Here is a 24849-nt window from a genome sequence, read left to right as displayed (position 1 = left end):
TGGATGTCTGTTTTAGTGACACTGAATCAATAATCCTGGTTTATATACATTAAAAAATGTTGCTTGGTATGCATTTACAAAATAACAACATTACAGGCTAATATTAAGAAGAGGAGTACAGTTTTAAGTCATTGCAGACTAAGCTACACGGTTATATGATAAAACTGAGATATAAAAAATCATTTTAAAAGTCATTTTAATATGAAGAGTTTGGTTCCAAAATGAGATGACAACGTTTAAAAAAATCATGTTTTTATTGTGTTTAATTGTGTTAGTCAGCTGTATTTGATTAGTTATTATGGCTTAAATCAACACAAACCAACTGTAGTTTGATTGATATCAGTTTGTTTGATATTAATTGGAATGCACCATAAAAAACACGAATTTTAATTATTTATATTGGAACCAAACTCTAAATATGTAATATGTTGAGACGCAATCAAATATTTGTTACAGGTCTCAATTATCTGTGGTTGCCTAGCAACGTAAACCCGCAGTCAGTATCTGAGCGCAGCCAATGCGATTAGAATTTAGATTCGTATGAATTGTTTTGGTTCAAATGAACAATAATGCAAAAATATATTAATAAATACTTTTTTATCATTTTGTCTCTTTTGCCTCTAGGTGGCGGTGCGGTGATGTACAGTATTCAGTTTTCCGCTGCACGGGAAGAAGAAACACGAACTAGCCGCGCGCTTTGTGTTTACGTTTCGCGAGCTTCGAGATAGTTTTCAAGACAATAATGGCAGTATTCTTGATCCACGTGAGCTACAAAATATCCCTTGCCTCATAAATGTGTTATGTAAGTAGGAATACGTGCGGTCGTGCTAGATACGTCTAGCCTGCATCGCGGGAATTAGCCTGCTAGTCCATCACGTCTGTATACGTTTGACATATAAGAAACTTCTCTGTGTATGGAACCGCTCCCGATCAGATTATGTCGGGTTAATGAGTATTTTGATCTGACTTCAAAAGTTCCCTAACGTTGCTCTCAGTAATGGCAGGTTCCGCAGGTCGCAGTGACAGCGGGTCCGGATCTATTCTGCATGCCGCGCTTCAGCAGCTGTCGGGGGCATTGAATCTTTCCTTAACCCTCGAATGCCCGCTATCCGTGGCCGTCATCGCTGTTGACCGCTACCTGAGTCTACATCCCACCCCTGAGAGCTACAGCTACGACCTGACAGTCACGGACGGCCGGTTGAGGGTAAAGTTTCAGCTGGCGGAGAGTCTGATCCGGTGGGTAAAGAACGGGTCGCTGCGGTGCGGTGTCGGTGTTCGTCTGTGCCGTCTGTCAGTTGTCCACGATGAGACGAGACTGGGTCACAGTTACCTGAGGATAGACGGCATCCACAGCATCACGGAAATGTCTGAAATGTTTGACAACATTAAAGATGTGGATAACATCCCGCAGTGGTTTCGGGATGATGTGATTCGCACTAATGGACCTCTGCAGCTGACTAGAAAACATTATTTATCGTTGTGGATAAACGATGATCCTCACGGGAGTGTGTGGATTGCCAACAGCCCGCCGCCACACGTGGTTTTAGATGGTATGAAAAGCGGGCGTGGAGTAGAGCAAAATAGGGATTTGTCAAAATGTAGAGCTATAATGTAATATTAAATGTGTGATATTGTAAATCACTTTCGATACAAATCTGCCAATCTCTTTTTTGCACTTAATTTGATTTGAAAAATAAATGTCTCTTCTATGGTTAATGTTGTTCTCCTCCCTTTGGCAGTGTCTAATATTACTTTGCTTGGGGATCTGGAAGCATTCCTTCACAGCTCCAAACGTCCTCTACCACTTCTGGTCCGAATTCTGCACAGATCCAGAATCCGGTATTATGGAAAACCTGGACAAAATATTGACTTCCCATTTCAGGTAAACTGAGGCCATGGCTGGTTTAGTCTGTTGGACACAATCATTTATTTACTTCTGCTGCACCACATTGTGTCATCTGTCTTTCAGGTGTACTATGAGGTGGCTGATCAGAGTGGCATTATGTCAATGGTTTTATGGAATGAACTTTGCCCTGAATGGTTCCATCGGCTAACAGTTGGCTCGGTTCTGTACTTGCAGCAATTTGCTGTAAAACCCAGTTATCAGAAACGCTCAAGGCCGCAGATCAGCAATCTTTCACTGATGACATTCCGCTCCATCGGTATGGACTAGACTAGACAGATTTTTTTGTTTCATGTTTGTTTTATTCAGGTGGAATTAGGATTATTGTACCATGTCCCCAGACAAAGTCAGGTAATGTCAGCTGTTTGTGTTGGGTAGAGATCAGCTTGAATCCTCGAAGTCCAGCAACTGTAGTGACAGTGGTTCCACCAAAATGTGTTCAGCCTCAGTGGGATCTTCCTGATGTCCCATACAACTTTACCTCAAGGTACACACTCACCACCCACAAAATTAATTGTGTTACAATGTCTGATGCATTTAGTGAAGTGGATCTTGTTTTAAGTCTGTATTTAAGTGAAAATTTTACAAAATGTGATCCTGGACCACAAAACCAGTCTTAAGTAGAACGAGAACATTTTTAGTAAAAGACAAAAATACATTATGGCTCAAAATTATCGATTTTTCTTTTATGCCAAAAATCAGTAGGATATTAAGTAAAGATGATGTTCCATGAAGATATTTCGTAAATTTCCTACCTTAAATATATTAAAACTTTATTTTTGTGAGTGGATGAACTGCCACAGTGCCTCTGATGAACAACTCCTAAGGCAATTTTCTCAATATTTAGATTTTTATTGCACTCTCAGATTCCAGAGTTTTAAACGGTTGTATTTCAGCCAAATATTGCCCTTTTCTAACAACTCATACATCAATGGAAAGCATATTTATTCAGCTTTCAGATAATGTAAAAATGTATAATTTATAATAAAAATAATCGAAAAATGTACCCATACGACTGGTTTCGTTGTCCATGGTCACAAATATTTACTGTCTGTGATCAGGTCAGAAGTGGAAGCCAACAGTAACCATGCCTGTGACATCATCGGTCTGGTGACTTATGTAGGCCGGCTTGAACGAATCAGGAGCAAAGAAAAGTCAGGTATTTTAATTTGATTAGACAGCTTTGTGTCTTTCATAAGGCTTGTTGTTGTCGAACAATCCTGTTATCTTTATAACTGCCAGTCAAATGTGCTGCCAACACAATTATGTTTGTGCCTGTGACAGGACCGGAGAAATACTGGGCATATCGGTGGGTACATGCGGTGGATGGGACAAGTGACTCTCCTTTTATACTGGAGATCTTTTCTTCATCCCAGCCAGAGATCTTCAGCAATATCTGCCCCAGTAAACATCACACCATGTCCTTAAGTAGCATTTCATAAAACCTTATAAGTTTTAACCACATCATTTTACTTCTTATACTAAATTTCCTTATTTCATTGTTTCACTTTATTTGTCTTTATTCCACGTTCTCTTTTTCTGTAGTGACGTATCTGGTGTGCACTCAAATGAGGGTGTGTCAGGAGGCGGGTCGTTTTGTCTATTTGACCAGCAGCGCAGAGACTCAGCTCTTCATCACAGGTGAATTCCAGTCACAACATGTTGTCGACCCACAGTCAAACAAGGGCAGAACCAAAACCTTTCTTGCTATATTATGTAGAAAACTGGATTCAATAAATTCTGCAAATCCAATCTGTCTTTACAGTTAAACACCTTAATAAACATTCTAAACAATGTCTTGATGACAAAAAAAATGCCCACGGTCTCTGTCAAGGCTGGATTACACTATATGATTGAGATTTTAAAATACTACCTCAGTATAAAACAATAGAAGATAACTAAAAGTCTTTTTGGAATGATACCAATATATGTATGTTTGTACAGGCTGTCATAAAAAGCAGCCGTATGTGAATGAGCCAAAGGTAAAAGCATTCATCCAGTGGACAAAGACACTTAAAGACAGTGTCATGCTGCAGAAGACTGCTGTCGGAGGACACTACAGCTACCCCCCTGCCCCACCCACCTTCACCCCGACCACCAAAACCAACACAGCCAGTAAGATCTACCCTCCTGATATATAAGTAGATTTTATGAGTCTTATCTATCTTATCATGAACCTTATCTATAGACTTTATTACTTTCTGAGATAATTTTACATTTGTATTTGTATCAGTAACTTAAATTACAAAATACAAAATCATCTGACGATCAACAAATTCTAATTGTTGTGTAGATGAGACATCAATCATAGCAGTTGCTGAACTGAAGGGGGAGCTAGAGAGTATGCAGTACAGAGAACATAAGAGAGTGGCCATACAGGGCTATGTGGTAGCTGTGCAGTACCACTCCTGGCCTCCAGGAGATCAACAACCTGGAGTCAATGCTGCACAAGAAACATCACAAAGTCACCAGCAGGTCTGTTTTGTCAAATCTGAGTCAATCAGCTGCAGCAGTCACAATGAGTCATGTTAGATTATTAACTCTTTCACCCCCCTTGACCAGTTATCTCGTCATTAAAAAAAAACGGTTCCCCACCAAAGTCGAGTTGTTACGGCAATCAGTGTTTGTACTGTTTTACAACAGGTGGCGCTATTACACACCTTTGGGAAAAAGTACAGAATCCCAGAACCTAGAATGTATATGTTTTAGCGGTTTTTATTAATAGTTCTGAGTGTAATCTGGGGGGAATCTTTGACAAAAACATTAATTATCTCAGAGCTGTTTAATCAAAATGAGGCATTTTTGAAGAAACCCACCCACATCTACGGTTGGGTGAAAATGTTAAAAAACGCTGGCGTAGGTTGGCAACTTTTTTTTAAAAAGGCTTGCGGGGAATGAGTTAAGGTGTCTTTCTTTCCATAAAAAATGCATTGTTGCAACAAACAAGATATAAATGTTTTACAGCAAGAAGTAAGTAATGCTGGATCGTTTAGGCATCACATCACGATAGACTCAACCTCTACTGATTCAGATTCTGCGATTCCACCCAAACGCAAGAGACTGCTCTCAAGGTTTGCCTTCCTCAACCAGTCACTGTTGTATTTTATATCCATTTTGATGTTTCATGTAGTGTTTTATTCTACAAATGTTTTTTTTCTTTCCAAAAAAGTAGTGTAACGTGATAGTCCACCCAAAAAAAATTCTTTTCTGTCATGAATTAGAATTACTCATCCTCAAGTTGTTCCGACACTGTATACATTTTTTGTTCTGTTAAACACAAAAGAAGATATTTTGAAGAATTTAGGAAAATACCTTAGATACCTTTGACTACCATTTTTTGACAACCCCAGAAATCTTAGTTGCTTATATTCTTCTAAATATCTTTCTTTGTGTTCAACAGGACAAAGAAATTCATACAGGTTGGAACAACTTGAGGATGAGTAATTTATGACAGAATTTGCATTTTTGGGTGGAGAATCCCTTTATGGTCTTCAGTTGCTAACATGCTATTTTTATGTTTTTATTATATTTACTGTGCTTTTAATGTTGAAAAACATGGCTTTGTTTACTTGTAATTTCATAATATGTTTACTTCATTTTTAAATTCCAGTTGATCTCATGTCAGTTAAAATCTTTTGTTTATATAGGGTAAAGCAGCGTCAGTATTTTACTAGATCAAAAGTACAGTCTGACAGGTACTGTAAACATTTCAACACAAAGTACAGTTTCTCTCGTTTCAGCTTGTATATTCTGTAGCTATATTTAAATGTGACTTAAATTGAAATAGTTTTTTAGTAAATGCCCTAAATTATTTTTAAACTTCTGCTTTCAAAGCCTGTTGAGACTAAAACGGAGAATCTGAGTACTAGCCTTTTTGCTTGGTATATATATTTATTCCACTTTGTAGACTTTTTTTTTACCAAACTTCTTAAAGAGCAAACCATTGCTGATGCATTCATGTAGCTACTAATATAACTCCCGTCTCTTTGTTCTCTTAGTCAGGCTGGCTTTACCTCTCATGTGGAAGAAGAGCCTGGTAATGAAGCAGAACTGGAAGAAGAGGAGTCTGAGAGTGAAGATGAACACATGCCGATCAGACATTCAGCAGCAAGAGAAGGTGCTGTACCTTTCCACACATAACACTAGTGTTACTTTAAAGTGTTATTTCATGTTATGTGGTATAGAAAGATATGTTTTTTTGTTGTGTTTTTTAAAGTGATTGACCAGAGGCTACATGGTTCTCCATATGCACAAGCTGCAAGCCAACCTGCAGCATTATGGGAAAGCAGCATATGGCCACTGGTGAAGCAAAATGTGACGGATCACTTCTGTTGTGGCAGACTGGATGAAGGAAGCATTGCCGAAAAATTTCATTTTGATGACCGTGAAGTTCTGCTTCAACACCTGAACCTGTGCCCAGCTAAATGGACACCAGATCTTACCCCACAGACACATACTCACACACCTGTTGCCTGCACCGGCTACTTCATACTCACAATACTGGGTAAGAACAGCGGTATTGAAGTTACTCACACAAGTGCAAAAGATCATGTGTTGTATTGTACTCAGTGTTTCTTACTCTGTTCCAAAACAATGTTCAAGTCTCAGCCTGACTGGGTTTGTGATAATAAATGGAGCTCTTTTCTTCTCTCAGGCCTTAATCAAAAGGCTGCAGTAGATATTCTGTTTTTGCCTGTCGTTACCCTCGATGACCCCAGAGCTGCTGGAGTGCCCCATAGTCACCATGACAACTCTCTGCTGTCCTGTTTGACAACAGGACACGTGTATGTAGAGCCAGACGGTACCTGCCCTGATCCAGGTGTGTTTTGTCTTTTGCTTTACTTTTATGTACACATTGCACATATCTCTGCTTAATAATCTGTGGGTCCATCTATCTGCAGGGTCGTTGATGAGTTCTGCCCCTCAGATGGAGTCAGAACGCGTGGTGTGTATCATTGATCTGTGTCTGCTTGGAGAGAACAGAATAGAAACGATCTGCTCTAAACTGTACAGAACAGCAGACATCTGCCAGCCCGAGAGCACTTAGAGAAGCCACACGTCATGAAAATCAGGTGTAAATGATTTATGTATGAATGTTAATACACCAGGATGTAGAAATGTTGGTCAGCGCTGATGCTAATATAATTTTTCATTTTAAATGCTTTTGTTTGAATAGCCCAAAAGCTAATTTGTTTAAATATTTTATTTTTTTGTAATTGAATAATATGTGCATTGGTTTTGTATAGTTTGTTTTAGAAAACTTTATTTTGAGGAATAAAAATGTTTACTCAAAGAAAAAACATTGTGTTAGAAATCTTTATTATCATCACCTGGCATTCCTCTATTTCACAATGCAGCGGTATGCCATAAAGACATGAAGAGAAAACAACTGAAACATTTAAATAATTTAACAGATGCACTGCTCCCAATTAGTGCACTCGGAAATACTGCGATCTGAAAAGCATCCAAAACTGCTGAATAGTTTAAGCATTCCACATTTGATTAGTGTGTGTGTGTCTGAACTCTAGAGAGTATGAACGTTTCATAATGGCTAGAAAACATGTTCAGTGATCAAATAAACACAAAGCCTGATTAAAACATCTCATAGATAAGGCTTGACACATTACACCAGTTAATGTATATTTCAAATGTTATTGCTCATAAAAAAACATTTTGGTTGTTGTCCAGATTTCAATGTAATTTTCACAGTAAAAATGAGCACAAAGCCATTTTCTGTTACATCCGGAAATAAAGGTCAGAATGCTTAACATGAAGATGACAATAAAAGTATATTAAATTAACCCTGGGATCTAAATGAGATATCATTCTGTAGTGTCTTTCTTAGAAAGAGGTTTAACTACAATGTAGGTTTCTACACAAATGTGGCTGTGCACGTGTGTGATCTCTGCAGCTGAGGTAAGAGTCGGACATCAACACACCTGGATCATTGATAAAACATGAATATCTGAATCACAAAACTATCAAACAGTGCTGGAATCATGGCGTTCAGCTTCGTGTACTGTACATGTCTGCGTCCTCGGGATTGGCCTGGCCGTGGTCAACTAGAGCTGGGTCAGGAACAAAGTGTGGCTTCACTAAAACAGAAGAAAATGAACTTATTAGAGTGAAAAACACTAAGGGCTTCTTTCGTTACTTTCTGTAAACTCTTGTTTCCCTACCAGCTGCTGACTCAACATTGACCTGTTGAACCGGAGATTCAGATGAGGGAGGTGCTTCAACTGCTGGAGAAGGGGCTGTGGCCTCATGAGCAGGAGGTGGGACCTCTTCCTTACTTGCTAGGTCGGCCGGTGGTGGGGTGGCGGATGCTTGCTCACCGGGTATAATTTCTTCTGAGAGTGTGGCGGGACCTGGTGCAGGGGCCTCAAGGTCTGTGCTAGAAGGGGTGGCATGTGAAACATCTAGAGTAACATCAGCTTCAGAGACCGTTTCAGTGGATGTTGTCTCGTGGGCAGATTCAGAAGCAGTGTCTACAAGAGTGTCTGCAGGAGTTATCTCAGTTTCGACCACAGGGTCTGGAACAGGAGGTTCAGGTACTGTTTCTATGGCTTTCTCCACAAGCTCAGGGGCATTTTCAGGTTCAGTAGGTGATGCAGCAATTTCAGATACAAACTCCACTGCTGGGACAACTTCTGGCAGTGATGTCACTTCCTCAGCTGGAATGACAGGGGCCAGTTCAGACTCAGGTGTGAGTGAAACTGGATCTGGGATTGTTACAGGAGCAGTAGACTGTAATGAAAAGAAATGTTCAAAATGGCATTGCAGCATATTTTAACATACAAGTAGGCAACCTGACTATTACAGTAATTGTGAAATGAATTTAACAGCTTTTTGGCTGAACTTACATCACATTCTTAAAGGATTTATGATTTTAATGCGTCGGAAATTTAAACGCGTGTCAAAATTACTTGAGCATTATGCAACCAGATGTGGATTACCTCCATGCTACCAGCAGGCATGATGATCTCTCCCTTTGGTTTAGATTGAAACATTGAGGCAGCAGATGAGCTAACACTGTACAACTTCTTACCAGTGATCTGTAAACCATAAACAGAAAAGACAATGGAATAAAATTACAGATTTCTGGGATAGTTCACCCCAAATTAAAAAATCACTCCAATGTTATTATTTGGTATGAATTTTTCTGCAGAATACAAAAAAATTGAAAACACTGTTAACAACATTGGTGTCCACCTCAAAATGGCAGTTTTGAACAACGCGAGGATGAAAGAATTTTAACTGTTGGGAAAACTATCCCTTAAAGGTTTACACCGAAACTTGAAAATATAAAGTTGTGTGCTAGAGAAGGAACCTTCAGGACTCCGACAGTCTGTATGGGGTAACACACTGCAGTACCGAGTGTAGCCAGTCCAAAAGGAAAGAGAATCTTCTTCAAACGAGAACCTGGGAGACAGCACACATTTCATGCAGTTTCTGCTTCAAGTCACCAACAACAGTATTTACTTTCAAGGACCAGATTATCCTGATAAACTGCGAGAGGGCCAAACTATTTACACTTGCATTATCACTGTCGGCAAGAAGCTATTTGCAGGTAAAGTCTATGATATTCAGTTTACCCTTGCGGGCCAGAATGAGGCCACCCAATCCGGACACAGTTATGATACCAACTCTAGGCAGAAAACCAGGTGGTGGATCTCGAAGGAAGTGATACGTGTCTAAAACCAGAAGAGCTCGGGGTTAGTCACATTTACAGTAATTTTTCCTCCTGCTCTCTCACACATCAGACTCACCTTCCCCTGCCTGGTAAGCAGATATGACTCCAGTCTTGACTGAAGCGAGGGCATTCTGTAAATGAAACAGAGTGTTGTAAAAGATTATATTTCAAAAGCTTCTCCTTCCTCCATCAAACAATGACTACATCACCACAGAATGTATATATGAGCTTATGTATCACACCTGCACGCCTCTGACATACGGCTGCAGGCCCACCCTTAAAGCCCCCAGCCCTGTTTGCACCAGACCAGAACGTTCTTCCACAAACTGAACAGCATGATGATCGGAGTAGATAGACAGCTGGAGAGAGAGAGGGTGAAAAAAATGAAAGGTCATGGTTATGTCTGATATTGCGTCCTGGTCCATGTAGACATTGCCTTGGGTGATACAATATTTCATACCGTGTGTTGTGTGCTCTTATTGCATACTGCACATTTTGGAAAAAGCAAGTGTTTCGTACACAGCAAATTGTACTGTACACCTTATACATACTGCCCAAAGAAGTATGTAGTATACTATTCTGAACATAGTTTGTCTTCTTACCTCTTTTGGAGAGATTAGCTCCTCGCTTTTTCTATCACCAACAGAATAAATTCTAAAGGAGCCCACGCCCACTACAGCTGCAGGAAGTGCTGCATACTTCAAAATCTGAGGATCAAACATATCATTAGTGTATCAAACTTTGACTTCAATTCCTCACACATGTCAAAGACAGTAACCAGAATCCTGCAATCCAGTAAATACCCATCATTGTCCAATCTACATTCATTTTTCCATGTGAAATGATTTGGACTACAATAATCAGCTTTGGACTGCTGAGTGACTACGTTTGTTTATGATCCATTGATCTTCAGATAAGCACATTATCTATATAGGTTTAATGTACTGAAGCAGGGGTTCACCGTTCAGTACATGTCATTATTCCAATCCAATTCAACCATCATGCCCAAACTGTGCGTGTTATTTTCCGCATGCTACATTCATAAGGCTCAAGTGCATTCTGTTGTCCATTGGATCTTTTGAGTGACAGACATACAGATAACAGCTTCTCAAGCCAACGTGAGCTGCCTAACTTATTTATATATAGGTACGGCGAATAGTGTGTAGATTTAGTGTCGTTTAGAGAAGGAGACAATACTATTTTTTGTGTGAAAAAGACAGGTTAAGTAATTTGCGTATGTGTTTGTGAGAGAGTGAATAAGAGCACGATCTCCAAACCAATTTTACAAACACCTCGTTCGTCTTCTGACTAACCGCTGTAAAACGCAAGTTATGTAAAAATTAGAGTTTACAAGACCCGTTACATCTTTATGTTTTACATTTAATGCACATGACTAACTCAGTATGAAGTAACTCACCTTGGCCGCCATGCCGGTCCCGCCCCCTTCACTCGCACTACGGAAAGCAAGATGAGTCAGTAAATCCGTCAGAACGCGTAAGTGTATTTCTTCAGCTTTGACTCTTTTTATTCTATTATTAAATCTATAAAAAGCTATAATGTAATATTATAATCGGATGATAGTAAGAAGGCGACAGCATCGCTAATAACTATTCGAGTCTGTTGTTTCATTGGCTGGACTCGGCTTGTTAAGTGTGCATTTATTTGTTAGAATCCTTACTTTTATTTTAATTTCAGAGACTAATTAGTGGCTCAAACATGTAATTTTTTTAACCATTAATGAAAAATCTAATAAATCCATAAAACTGCATGTGAACAAATATTTTCTGATAAATGATTTATTATTTCCCATGTCTCCTTTATCCTGTATATTACTATTTAAAATGTCTAGTCATTTTTACTAATTAATGTAAGTGCATAAAAACAAAATGAAAAGATTCTATAAATTAAATATTACCTGTTTTTTCCCACCACGTTGAAAAGGCATTTATTTACCCATGCATGTATTTAACACATATTTGTACACATTTTGTGGGTAATGTGTTCATATATATTGTGTCTCACATCTGAAAGTTGCATTTTATTCTTACATTATGTTATACTTCTAATTGAAATGAATTTGAATTGAATTCGATTTTTCATCATGTTTAAATGCCACCTTAAAAACATCACACGACACACAAATGCAGAGTGAAGAGAACTCAGTTTATTAGTTTAACATTTTACAATCTGTATTATATATATTTATATATGTATTTATATTTCTGAAAGCAAAGAGGGTTAGCCTTGAATAATACTGTGAATAAATATCAGGATCTTCCTGGTGTTTTAATATACAGAAGGGGAATTTTCTGAAAGAGAACCTTGAAAAAAGAGCAATATGTTCCGTCTCAATGTTGCAGTGCAACTTACACCTTATACAGCATAGCCGTGTGGGGGAGAGGGGGGACATGCCCTTTAAACCACAGTGAAACCCCGATGGCCTGGAAAAAACACACGTACACACAACACACGCACACACCAACATGGAATGAATGTCCTCGGCAACGCTGTGAAGAGAAACAATGACTAGAAACAGTGAATTTAGTGGGCAGATGATTTTGTGAGTCGCTTTGGTAAGACGGCATCGACCACAAACATAAAAGTATTGTCTTTGTGTAGGAAGTGAGTGTGTGTGTGTGTGTGTGGTTGTGTGTTCCAATGAGATATACAGTTAACAAACTATTGAATGAGTACATTCTATTCAATTAAAGTACATCCCACAAGATTCTATAAAAGTGACAATCAAACATAACTTACATTGAGCACATATGGAGGTCTGTTGCATTTCAATGACATTTTAGGTATAGGGGACATTTTGCACTCCACCGCCGGGTATGACCCATCAGATATTTTTCATTTAAATCGGAAATCTCAATTCTTCTTTTATGTGTTTTATCCACTTCTATCCAAATCCTGAGCCACTGAAGCCTAAAAGTCTGAAAGGGAATTTAACTTTATATTTCGGAGCTAGCGGAGTCTGTCTGAGGGACACATACGTAAAAAAAAGAAAAGAAAATAGCGACCTGAATGTAGCCCAAAGCTCAGAGGTAATGACCAGCAAAGACCCGGAAACAAGCAAAAACAGTCATAACATCAGAGAAGCAAAGCTTTTCGTCTTTTGTCGTCTTTTTTGTAGAAAAAAATAGAGAGTAGAAAGGTTCTGCTTTGGCAGAGTTAAAAGATTGCATTCACGAGTACAATTCACAGTTTTAAACAGAGGATGCAGCTATGCAAATAATATGTTCTTATATACAGACTGTTCTCTGGCCTGATAGCATATAGTAATATTTTTTAAACCATGCATGAGTTCAGCTATAATATAAATATTCTAAAGAAGCCAAATTTAACACGTTTCTATATGCCAGGAGTTCATCTTTTCCCATATCCTAACATACAGTATATATGTAATCAAACTCTCGAAAGAGCCATGTCCGTTTTCTCACGCACACGCACTTGCACACACATACGCGCAGACGTATTCCAACACTCTTGCTTGCTTTAAGAGTTGTATAGAGTAACACAGTAGGGCGGTGTTGCTTGGTAACAGAGTGAAGCCTGTTGCCCATGGCTACATGAGTGCTCTTCCTGCAGCATTCCGAGGGAAGGAAATCAAACGAAAGAATCAAATAAATGAATCAACAAAATCTTCGAAAGATATAAAAAAAGATTTTTCAACTCCAATCAGAGACAAAAATAAGAGATTGTTTTTTTAAATGCGCTCCCATTTTGTTCAACTGGTGGTCAATTAATCTGACAAGATGATTCTGCAGGCATGCAATAGTGCACCTCACGGGGTCTTTCTTCTATCCCTTCCAACTTTGTGCCCGTGATGAAACATATTGTACAGAGTTTGCAATGAGCCACATAAGTGCAGATAATACTTTCTCTTCCATGACGTGTCTATGAGTCTCCTGACAGTGTCGGGTTAGAGCAGATGGTCACAGGACAGTCGGCGACGTGCCTGCATTCTAGAATTTCGGAGGCTGGGTCAGTTCTTTAAGATCGATCTTACAGTGTATTGGTTCAATCTGTCGCTCGTGATCCGAGGAGGGCAGTATCAGGTCATCCATCGAAGAAAAGTGAGGACAGTCTAGATCCACAGTGCTTTTCATTGTATGTGTTTGTCTGTTTCACGGTATTTGTATATATCTTCGCGTCTTTATTTGAGCGTGTTTGTTTGTCGCCTGGATGTGTGTTTCACACATGCGTTTCTATGAAAGAGTGGGTGTGCATCATCAGCGTTGGTGAGAGAGGTGAAAGGTCGTTGGAATCACTGGGCGGTTCCAACGGGGCGGAGCTGAACTCACAGATATCCAGGAAGAGCTCGTGGTTACGTTGCTTCCACTCACGAAACTTCCGCGAAGTCAAACAGGGGTCATCCAGAACCTGACTGATTATGCCCAAGTCGCCTTCCTTCGCCTGTGGGTAGTGAAAAAAATCAGGAAAAAAACAAAGCAAGGAAGTGATTAAAGATTTTACGTTAAAAATAAACAATTTAACCTAGATCTGAAAATAAATCAATTATCTTTGCTATCTGCGATCTGATTGGCTGAAATACTGGAAATTCTTTAATCAATGGCAGATTCGGAAACTTAAATCCCTGAATTGTCATTTGGCACTCTGGAAAGATAACTACTAGCAAAACTAGCTCTAACTAGCATAAACCTGCTCAAACATTACAGTCATTCTTAAAGGGATGGTTTACCCAAAAATGAGATTTCAGTCATTACAAACCTGTATGACTTTCTTTCTTCTGTAGAACACAAAATAAGATATTTTAAAGAATGTTACCAAAAAACAGCAGTACAGTCGCCTCTATTGTATGATGAACACAAAACCAATGCGAGTCAATGCACCACCGTTATTTGCTTACCAACATTTTCTTTCGTGTTTTGCAGAAGAAAGAAAGTCATATAGGTTTGAAATTACAATAGTAAATGATGACAGAATTTTCATTTTTGAGTGAATGATCACTCTCTAGATTTGATCCATGACCTGTATGTTTGCATACCTTCAGCGTAGAGCGAAGAACTCTTATGCGATGGAGTCGTTCATTTGTGTTGGGATCATTACTTCGTTTGATGAAGGAGCGTCTGAATTCTTGTTTGGTGGAAGGCCTTTGCTGTCCGAAAGCGGAGAGACTCGCCTGCTCGAGCGATCGATACAGCTCCTGCAGACCATCTATGCAATCAACTGCTTTCTCTTCACTCTCAGGTCTCCTGCTTCTGAGTTTACGCACCTCCCTTTCCTCCAGCTCCTCTTCCTCCTCTTCCTCATGGAGATGAGTTCTCGGCCTCAGAGTGCCGTGCATGTGCGTGCGTGCGCTACGGTGCCCGTGTCCCCCGTGTGCCTCGCGGTGGCGTGGGAGGCTCTGGCTGCGCTGCTTGTGGGTGTGATGACGGGGGCGGGACTCCTCGCTATCTGTCAATGGAAAAGGCCCGTCACGTTCCAGGGGGCGTCGGCACTGGGCGGGGAGGGTGGCCTGCCGGAGCTGATCGGGTGACAGCAGTGTAGGCTCTTCCGCTTCCACTGTCTGCAGGTAGTGTAGACCCGTGCTGGTCAGGGGGGTTTCAATCAGGTCCTGCCATGAGCGACGTTCTCGATGGGAGGATCGGCAAGAGGAGTGGGACTCCTCCGCGGAGGAATGCGAAAATGTGGAGCCGCTGGAGAAATGACGCTCGGGAAATGGACTGGACGAAGTTCCCTGAGAACAACAGACAAAAAACAACGAATTCAAAATGCATTCAATTGGATCGACACGATCTCACAGGAATTCGTGTGAATTCATACGGTCTTATCCGTGCATTTTGGTGCGGTTTGCTTTTGCGCCAGTGACGTTGGGTCAAGGGGAGGGTCTTCAGTATTGCTTTTTCTCAAATGCCGTGACCTCAGGTTGAATCGGATTCATTTCATTCTTGATCGAAAATGAAGTGGAACATACAGTGTGAAGTGGTTGAACTCACAGAGGGGTTGTGGTGGTACGTGGCCTCCTGTTTGAGTGTCATTGACCCATCCACCTCATCCTGGTCGCTCTCACTCCAGTAGTCTAAAAATGACATCGCAGTCAAATGTACATGACATCAGTTTGCAGCAAATTTGTTTTTGAATGAGTCAGCGACATCACAAAACTACTGGCTTATGATATCATCCCAAAGTGGAATCTAACCTTCATCGGGGCGCGGTACCGGGTCATCGGGTGTGTAGCCAATCGCAGCCAAGCCTAATCGATTCATCCACCTGAAACAGGAAGTTTGAACATATGAGCGAATAGCAGGGTGGGGGATGTTGAAAGATGCTTTAAACTGACCGCTCACCTGTTCATTTCCTCTAAATGATCAGTAGCAAAAAAGAAACTCTTGATTTTGGGATGACACGCTTTGAAGGCACTGAAAAACAAAGAAAAATTGACGAAAGCTCAGACTCAAGTATCTACTTTTTACTGTGTGTTTGATCGGCACTTATGTGGTGACCCAGATTTCTCTATAGCCCATGGGTTACCCACCCAGAAAAACAGCAAACCCATCAAAACAGAGAGAAGGCGCAATTAAAGTTATTTTTCAACACTCACTGTTTCCTCCTGCACTCAATCGCTCTGTCTATCCGAAACTCTGGCAGACAAATGAAGCCCTCTGCTTTTTCATCCTGAACACAGAAACAGAAGAAATCTTTATCCATTATAAATCTAGCACAGCTTTGGCAGTTAGATGATGATGATGAAAATGCATTGATGAGTTTTGCAGCATTTCTGAATTTGGCCTGCCCCATAGAAACACACACACACACATTCATGCAGCCAGCCAGAAGGGAGGAGAAGTGTGTTTGCTTACGTTCTGATTGGTGTACCAGTACAGGTTGGAGTCTTTGAGAACGAACCAGTACTTCTTCCATTTCTGTGTGAAATAGCCGGTGGCGTCTTTCTTCTTCCATAACCAGCCTTCACAGTCGCCATGACCCAGATCTTTACATGCAATACGTCTCCTGCTGGCACTACTGAGGGAACCTACACACAGAGCGTATTACTGAATGACAACCACATCTGACAGAACAATCTTAAAAAATACATTTAAACGTACACTATGCTTGACAAACACAGCTGACAAAGTAATAGCAGAATCTCAAAATTGTACCTTTGCTTTTTTTCTTAGGTTTGGTCCTCAGAGAGGCATAGTGCACAGACTAGAGAAGAGAAGCAACACATGAGAGGAAAAACGCCCAGCGCATAAGAAGAACGGCTTGTTTCAGAAGGCTCTTAATCAGGTCACCCTAATGAAGCTAATCGCTTTCATTTGTTGAGAGCACTCACAAACAATATTCACATGCGTCTTTATGAACAAAAATATTATAAAGATTCAGTGTTTTAATTTACATTTCATATAGACGTATAATGTAACATTTAGTGCATGACAAAAAAAGGAATCAATCTTTCTAAATGATGAGTTGTGCCCACCTCCAAAGGTAAAAAAAGCAATCATTTCAAACCTGTACGACTTTCAACACAAAAGAAGATATTTTGAAGAATGTTGTTAACTGGCCCACATTCACTCGCATTGGTTCTGTGTCCATACCATAGAAGGGAATGTGGGCCAGTTCTGTTCTGTTACCAACTTTCTTCAAAATATCTTCTTTTGTTTTCTGCAGAAGAAAGACAGTCAAACAGGTTTGAAATGACAATAGGGTGAGTAAAAGATGACAGAATTAACCATTTTCATTTTTGGGCGTTTAGTATCATTATGGAAATATGTGAATCATCGAATTGTCCGAATTATCTGAATAACATCCGTGAACGAGTTTTACCTTTCTCATTGATGCCCCTGCTTGTCTGTCAAGACCTGAACTGGCATACCTTAAGAAAAATATAGAGAGACAGGCATTATAATTGTGTAGTCATTTAAATACTATTATACATTTAAAAGTTAAATCATTTAATTACTATCCAAAATTAGGAAACAAATCCTATGTAAAGATTCCAATTGAAAAATATGTAAAGCAATAATATATAAAACACAAAATAAAATGTTTTTCTCATTCGTGCATATCAAAGCATATCAAAGCCAGGGTGTGGACATAAGGTCTGTGTTTTCGGTTGGCTTTACACCTCATTTTAACTGAAACACAACTCTACATTCAACTGAACCTTAGCCAGACAGACAACGCTTTCGATTCTTCAAGTAACACATCATAACAGCAGAGAAACAGAGGCCCACCACAAACATCTACAGCACCAAACTCTCACCAAACATCTGAAACCATACAGCTTCAGACGCACAGGAAAAGAAACCTCCTGAAAGATTCTTACATAAGCCCAAAACTTTCTATTCCTCATTGTTAAACAAATGATGGTTCACTAAAGGTCCATTGTGTCATTTTTGGGATGATCTATTTATAGAAATGCATTATAATATACATAGCTATGCCTTCAGATGTGTATAAAGAGTTTACACAATTAAGCTTTATTTCACAATGAGCTATTTCTGTCTACATACACTTGCATGTTCTTCGCCATGTGTCGTAGTGTTTCGAATGGGAGGGGTGGAGTAAGCGGTTAGTTTCAATTCACAACCTTTCCACTAGATTTCACTGACTGGAACTTTAAGAAATTACTTTCTACTTGTCTGTAAACTAATGTTCAATAAAGCTTGCTGTCGTATTACCAGCATTCATGCAGAACCTGGTGTAACTAGTTTAAAATCCTAAACTTTAAAGATGTTTCATCATTCAAAATATGCTCAGTTTTTTTCACATACAGTATTATGCTGAATTAAATAACTATTCTTTGAAACATTTGCCCAAATACAAAACTACCAGGTAATAAAATAAAAAAGCTGTTCAAAAATGCAGAACATAACACATCAATAGAGCCTATTTAGTGTTTTGTGAAACCTGGTCTACTACATCACAATGACGTAACATCAACAAGACAGATCGATATATATATACTACTATATTTGAACACCAGAACTTACGATATTTAAGTTGTTTTTAAAAACAAACTTAACAAAAAACATTAATGGTGGGCATCTTGAGACAAAACAACCACACTGGTGTATTTTAAGATAGGTTAATGCAAGTTGTTTTTTATTAAGACACATTTAACATTTAAGTTAGTCTGGGAGGTCTTTGTGGGAAACCGCCCCTGAATTTTGGACCCCCACCGCAAACCCAAAGTTTGCGCATGTGTGTATCCACTTTCACATTTCTGATTTCACACAGAGGCTGTTTACAGGTATTTTAAAGCCAGAGCAGCAAAAAACAGCCCGTTAAAATATTCAAGAAACATAAAAAAGTGGAGTTCAGCAAAAAGAAAAAGTAAAAAGTCTATGGTGCATGTGTGTTACTCACCTATCGGCATCTGCCCGGAGTGTGTCTGAAGCTCTCTGATGCAATAAAGAGAATGACAAAGAGAGGAAGAGAGATGTGAATTTCCTGTGTTACGAAATGAAACAAATCTGTGTGTGGGTATTTGTGTATGGTTATATGGCAAAAATGTGTGCTCCATCCCGTTTCATAGATATTATGTGACCCTGGACAACAAAACCAGTCTTAAATTGCACGTGAACGTTTTTAGTAATCGCCGAAATCACAAGGTATGGTTAAAAATGACCGATTTTTCTTTTATGCAAAAAATCATAAGAATGTTAAGCAAAGATCATGTTCCATTATGATACTTTATAAATTTCCTACTGTAAATGTATACAAACTTTATTTTAGTGAGTGGATGGCCTGCAACCTCAGAATAACAACTTAAAAGGGGATTTTCTCAATATTTTGCTTTTTTTTGTACCCTCTGATTCCAGCTTTGTAAACAGTTGTTGTTCCGCCAGATAGTGTCATATCCTAGCAAACCATATATCAATAGAAATGGGGTCTTTCTTCAGCTTTCAGATGATGTATAAAACTTAATTTAAAAAAATTGACCCTTCAGACTTGTTTTGTCACATATGGACCAGAACCTAACAACTTTCATAAAACACCTCTTACTTAACAACCATTAAAACAGATTTTTGCACAATTGATAAGGTTAACATGCTACTCACATGCTCTGATAAGGTTAACATGCTACTCACATGGTAGTGTGGCATTGTGTTGGAGTCGGGCACGGGGAAGGGCAGCCCCTCCGGGGGACCTGTGTCCAAGCGCACAGGTGGAGCAAGCATAGAGGGGCTGATGGGAAAACTGGGACTGCTGGGATTTCGGCTTTTCTTCCTGGATCGCCTGCTTGTGTCACGCTGAGAAAACTCTGCTTCTTCCTGAATCAAAAGAATCCTGTCGTCGCTGAGAAATCGCAGGAGAGACGAGTCTGAATCTGAGGGAAGAAGATCAAACATAGGGGTCAACGTCCCCGTGGCCATTTTGGTAACACTTCTGGACAAACTGGCATTAGAATAGTTTGGATACACTTGGATGGGTAAAGAAGTGAGCATATTCTGACACCTTCCTGTTTGTGTGTGTCTGTGGTTTGAGAGGTGTATTTCCCCTCATGAAGATTTGCTTTCTATTTTTATCTGTGCTAGTGTCACCTGCGCATTCTCTGTTCTATTCTAGGAGTTCTGTTTCCACACATTAGAAAGCTAAGAAACACGCAACTAATAAATGAGTCATTTCACATGCTGTTTACAGTTCTCTTTTCACCTCTCACATCCCAGAAAGAACAAAAAAGCAAAGTTGACAACTTTCTATTTACGTAACACAAGAAACGTCCTGACTGAGAATGTCATGCATGAAAGAATGAAAGAAATAATTGAGTGAAAGAAATCGATATTTATGGACTGAAATTGTATACAAAAACGGAAAACAGGAAGTAACGTCATATAAATGCTGCTTTTTTGATTTTTATGAGAAAAAAGTGAACAAAGTGCTGAACGCTGGACTAAAAAAAGTCTTTGCAGTTCCTCAGGCTAAATAGGGCAGAGCTAATAATAATAAGCATTTGTTTGTCATTGCATCGAAATACATGAAATTGCAAAGGACTCAGCAGTGCTTTATAAATAAATGAATAAATGTAAATAAATAATGTTGCTTGTTCAAAGACAACTGCAACTATACTTTCAGCTTGCGCTTGCAAATTCGTTGCAAACAGGTCACAAACTCTCTTCGCTCTTTTACTCAAAGCTCTCAAATGAAGTCTTCATTTTTCTTAGCAAGCGGCAATGTTACATTTCAAGTATTTTACGTTGAAAACCGACTTAAAAGAGTATGTAACATGAGATCATGAAAATTACATTTCATGCCGTGTGTAATGTTGCCGTGTTTGAAAGTAAGCAGTCTCCCAAGTTGTAAATCGGGAGTTGACTCTGAATCATGCAAACGACTCATCCCTAGTCCGTTTGGCGCACTGCCACGGATTTACGTCACTACATACAGTCGTGCTCAAAACTTTACACACCCCTTGCAGAATCTGGAAAAAGCTGAAACTTGTGGAATTCTTGAAAATGAAGGTCAATTTAGTCCTGCCCTGAGCAAGTTATTTCACTAAAGAAATGTAAACATAAGGTTCACACTAAAGAATAATAACAGAATTTCTAAAAATAGACCAAAGCAAAAATTTACACACCCATGATTTTTTTTTCTTTATTTTTTTAATACTTTGTTTAAAGCTTTACAAATTTACAAAACAACCCCCCACCCCTTGCCAGCAAATAAACAGCAAATCAATAATGAGTATCAAGGATATTCAATATACACGCCACTTATTCTTATTCTTTTATTTATACATCCATGTAGTGGAGTAGGCGGGGCGAGACCGTGGTTGGAGATGTTAAAGAGCGGCAGCTCTGCGCGCACCGGTCTCGTATCACGTAGGAGATCGGGAGCATATAAGAGAACGAGCGACCGGACCGTCGAAGAGAGAGGACCGGACCCAAACATGTTTTACTTCCGTGTTTTTGTTGTGGTTTGTTTTGTTCACCGGCTGTCGGCCGTGAGGGGCCGCCGGCTGTTATTATTTATGTTAAAACTTTGTTTAAATGTCTGCCGATTCCCGTCTCCTTCCTTCCCTACTTTGAATCGTTCTACAATCTTATTTTTTCAATTACTAATGGCCTTCAGAAGATTTAAAAACACATAAAAGTTTTTCAGGGGAATTAAATATATATATTTACATGTTTTACACCAAAACCATTTTACCATCATACAGTTACTGCTGGACATGAGTCAAATATCCAGAAATGCTGAAAAAGCAAAGACTGTGGAGGACCTGAGTGATTGTTTTGAAGATCAAGGACTAAACATAAAAACTGTCATTGATTGTTTAGGTAACATCATACAGTATTAAGAATCATGATCGTGTAAAGGGGCTATTTTTAGAAATTCTGTTAGTATTCTTTACTGTGAACTTAATGTTTACCTTTCTTTAGTGAAATAACTTGCTCAGGGCAGGACTAAATTAAAAATAAACCTGCATTTTCAAAAATCATCTTATTTTTCAAAAGGTTTAGCTTTTCCCAGATTCTCCAAGGGGTGGTAAACTTTTGAGGAAAACTGTATGGTCCCCGCTTACATTTTGCCAGGACTGCCCGCGAACACTTCACTCTTCTCCCCCAAACACTGTAGCTTGTGAGGCTGATTCGCGGTAGACCAATCACATCAGACTAGACCATCTGATCAATCATCTGACCAAGGAGGGGATTAGACAGATGAATCGCACAACCAATCATTTGAGAGTCAGTCAAGAAGTAAGGTAAGAATAATGACCTATTATTACGAAATAATAGTGTTTTTCACACCCTTTCTGTACATAAGCTTGATGCTGGACACTCCCTAAACCAACGAAGGACCTCGAAAATCCCTAGTTATGTACTCTTTAAAACATTTTTTAAATAAACTGTTTTGCACAAGGGGTGAATTTAATTGCTGGGTTTTTCTGCTCTGATGTCCTTACAACACTGAACTCCTACAAATCTTCTCAGAGATCATCATCTGTCCAGCTGTTCCTAATGCCATGGCAAACAGCCTTCATTTTTCTTGACTGACATAAAAAATCCCTGCTGGGATGTAAACAATGCCTACAATAAATAAAAGCCCAACGACAGCAAAAGTGAGGCACACAAAAGAACATAATAGAGGTGAAAATAAGAGAGTTAAACAGTGTGCTGTGAAATAAAGTGTATTTGAAAGTGGGTACCATGATACTTAACACAAAATAATTCCAGGTAACAGTTCTGTTTTCCTTGCACTTTAGGTTGTCGTCTAGTTTGTTGTGACAGGATTTTGAAGCCCTGTGTGCTGTATTTAAGCATGAGGTTTGGTTCTTGCACCTGGTGTTGTTTTTTGTTTCTTGTCGATTTTTTTTAAGCACATTGCATTTCTGTCCTGTGTTTGGTGGCACGTGTCCATTATTTGTTTTTCTGTGTGTCAAGCGCTCTCCTGTCTCATGTCTTGACCCTGCTTCCTTGTTTTCTAATTTACCATCCAATTTTTGCTGTCCTTTTTGTTGTTTCAGTGTCAAGTTCAGTCTAGCTAAGTCAAATGTAAGTCAAATAAAACAATGTCTTTAGTATTTATTTGTTTAGACCTCTGGGTTTTTGCTTTTTTTGCACCCTTAGGTTCCAGCTTTGTAAACACTTGTTGTTCTGCCAGACAGTGTCTTATCCTAACAAACCATATTTGCTTGAACAAATTTTTTTGCAACTGGGTCTTGTCTGCATCTCACCTGACAGGCACCAGCAATAAAGGAAAACACGTTTTAAATTAGAAGCATAACTATAAAGTGTGTAAAGTTTCGACACCTCTGCTTCCTCTTTTGTAAACTCCAGAGTCTTGCGGTTCTGTCAGCCACTCAGTTCCCATGGAAACCTGCCGGGGGTCACCTACAGGAAGACATACAACATTTAAGAGCGTCTCCTCTCTCTGTTTGCATTATTGTATGTACTAGTACATGGGCTCACTAGTGGAAATGCTCTGCTTTGTAAATAAGTAAATAGCCAGACATGCTGCAAAACGTACAGCACGTGACAAAAAAAAACTTAGTCCTTACTAAAATATAAAACATTTCTCGTTGGAATTTGTGAACTGTTTGATATTTCTATTTTATTAAAATGTAGCATAAAGTGTGCAGTATATGTAGACATTGAGCAGTATGATGCGCATGTCATTTTCTGCTCTCTTACTGTGAGTTGGGGTCCGGTCTCTGCGTCGCAGTCCGGTATTTCTCCCAGAATCCTCCTCCAGGAGGGGGAAGTACTGCCCCCCCAGCACCTCCTGTTCTACATAATAACCAGGAGAGTCAGAGCCAAACACTCCAAAGCCACCACGATCCAGATCCTCCTCTCTAAAAGAGAGAGAGAGAGATTCATATGCAGGGCTAAAATGGGAGTCCAAGGTAGTGAATTACAAGGGGGGGGGGCAGAGTTCCAGTGCCAAATGTAGAGAATTTCTCATTTCTATCCACAAAATAGCCTCTATACAAATGTCATACATAAACATATCATATTTTCTGCATATTTTCTTGGTTCCCCATTTAGGGTCTCGGTCATTTCTGCCACTGGTAATATGTAAATACCTGTGTCCATAAACAGGGGACAGTATAAACACATCATGTCCCCCAGATGTGTCAACTCCAGGTGAGAGTCCTACTGACCCGAGCGTGCTGGGTGGGGTGGGAGAACCACTGCATGGACTGGTGGACAGAGGCTGTCGATCAAACACAAAAACAACATCTTGCTGTCAAGAAAAATATTTAAGAAATAATTTAAATGGTAATAACATTTTAAAGAATATGTTAAGGATCATTAACTTGGGCACAAAAGCATCAGGGAAAATAGCTCATGCCTTAATAATCTGTAATGAAAGTGTTCAGAAAATCTTTCATGTAAATACCGTTTCTTAGACATGGCACGTTTGTTCCACTAGAGGGCAGAACAGTGATCATAGTGTGTTTGAAAATGATGATAGCGTTTCCCTTAGCAACAGTGAGCACTGCATCAGTCAGTTAGTAATGGGAAAAAGCATAGCAACAAGCATGAGACAAAACCTGGCAACAAGGGGCAGAGGAACCATGTCCACTGTGGAGCATTTCAGTGCAAATCTCTTCTTCAATTCTTTAAATACTTCATCTACATCAGCCTGTCTGTCCTTCTCTAGCGCGTTAATTCTCAAATATATCCCAAATCATCATTTAGAATGGGTTTAAAATCAGAGATTTATCACTGAATAAGTCCTTCAGATGTGATGAAACGTAAATCCTGTGTGAATTCATTCATGAGTGAACAGTCCACTCCATTCCAGTGTGTCGTGACTGTGGGTAAAGGACACATGT

General features: G+C 39.4%; 3 protein-coding genes across 7 annotated transcripts in view; 1 reads left to right on the top strand and 2 right to left on the bottom strand.

Moving 5' to 3' along the window:
* The first annotated feature begins 484 nt into the window (after nucleotides 1-484).
* On the top strand, nucleotides 485-7169 carry radx (RPA1 related single stranded DNA binding protein). 4 transcript variants are annotated; one of them, XM_056746835.1, is made up of 16 exons: nucleotides 485-496; nucleotides 625-1550; nucleotides 1740-1882; nucleotides 1970-2162; nucleotides 2282-2390; nucleotides 2965-3062; nucleotides 3188-3307; nucleotides 3449-3544; nucleotides 3848-4018; nucleotides 4197-4378; nucleotides 4868-4974; nucleotides 5551-5598; nucleotides 5902-6020; nucleotides 6120-6407; nucleotides 6558-6722; nucleotides 6805-7169. In XM_056746835.1, the coding sequence occupies exons 2-16, from the start codon at nucleotides 998-1000 to the stop codon at nucleotides 6948-6950; spliced, it is 2538 nt and encodes an 845-aa protein (XP_056602813.1). In that variant the 5' UTR covers nucleotides 485-496; nucleotides 625-997; the 3' UTR covers nucleotides 6951-7169. The 4 variants fall into 4 exon arrangements, with proteins under 4 accessions (XP_056602813.1, XP_056602815.1, XP_056602816.1 ...); XM_056746837.1 differs by lacking the exon at nucleotides 485-496 and having other exon boundaries at nucleotides 504-802; nucleotides 996-1550; XM_056746836.1 differs by lacking the exon at nucleotides 485-496 and adding an exon at nucleotides 511-538.
* A 36-nt stretch (nucleotides 7170-7205) lies between these two features.
* apool (apolipoprotein O-like) lies at nucleotides 7206-11043 on the bottom strand. The gene is made up of 9 exons (XM_056746840.1): nucleotides 11014-11043; nucleotides 10199-10303; nucleotides 9839-9955; nucleotides 9673-9727; nucleotides 9499-9597; nucleotides 9234-9325; nucleotides 8860-8958; nucleotides 8083-8650; nucleotides 7206-7998 (listed from the first exon to the last, which is right to left on the bottom strand). Exons 1-9 carry the CDS (start codon nucleotides 11023-11025, stop codon nucleotides 7910-7912), a joined length of 1236 nt encoding a protein of 411 aa, XP_056602818.1. The 5' UTR covers nucleotides 11026-11043; the 3' UTR covers nucleotides 7206-7909.
* Nucleotides 11044-11740: 697 nt separating this feature from the next.
* si:ch211-26b3.4 (connector enhancer of kinase suppressor of ras 2) overlaps nucleotides 11741-24849 on the bottom strand; it is a 29583-nt gene continuing 16474 nt past the window's right edge. For both annotated transcript variants that reach the window (XM_056746926.1, XM_056746927.1), the window contains 14 exons: nucleotides 24094-24224; nucleotides 23702-23862; nucleotides 23321-23401; nucleotides 19661-19899; nucleotides 18936-18970; nucleotides 17391-17439; nucleotides 16724-16772; nucleotides 16424-16596; nucleotides 16165-16238; nucleotides 15911-15982; nucleotides 15763-15833; nucleotides 15560-15642; nucleotides 14608-15300; nucleotides 11741-14015 (listed from right to left, as the gene is read on the bottom strand). In XM_056746926.1, coding sequence (XP_056602904.1) covers nucleotides 13794-14015; nucleotides 14608-15300; nucleotides 15560-15642; nucleotides 15763-15833; nucleotides 15911-15982; nucleotides 16165-16238; nucleotides 16424-16596; nucleotides 16724-16772; nucleotides 17391-17439; nucleotides 18936-18970; nucleotides 19661-19899; nucleotides 23321-23401; nucleotides 23702-23862; nucleotides 24094-24224 — 2133 coding nt within the window. In that variant the 3' untranslated portion in view covers nucleotides 11741-13793. The remainder of the gene's footprint in view (nucleotides 14016-14607; nucleotides 15301-15559; nucleotides 15643-15762; nucleotides 15834-15910; nucleotides 15983-16164; nucleotides 16239-16423; nucleotides 16597-16723; nucleotides 16773-17390; nucleotides 17440-18935; nucleotides 18971-19660; nucleotides 19900-23320; nucleotides 23402-23701; nucleotides 23863-24093; nucleotides 24225-24849) is intronic.

The sequence above is a fragment of the Triplophysa dalaica genome, chromosome 4, assembly GCF_015846415.1.
Source record: "Triplophysa dalaica isolate WHDGS20190420 chromosome 4, ASM1584641v1, whole genome shotgun sequence".
Taxonomy (NCBI): domain Eukaryota; kingdom Metazoa; phylum Chordata; class Actinopteri; order Cypriniformes; family Nemacheilidae; genus Triplophysa; species Triplophysa dalaica.
Note: the sequence above shows the minus strand (reverse complement) of the source record. Positions and strands in the feature narration are given on the sequence as shown.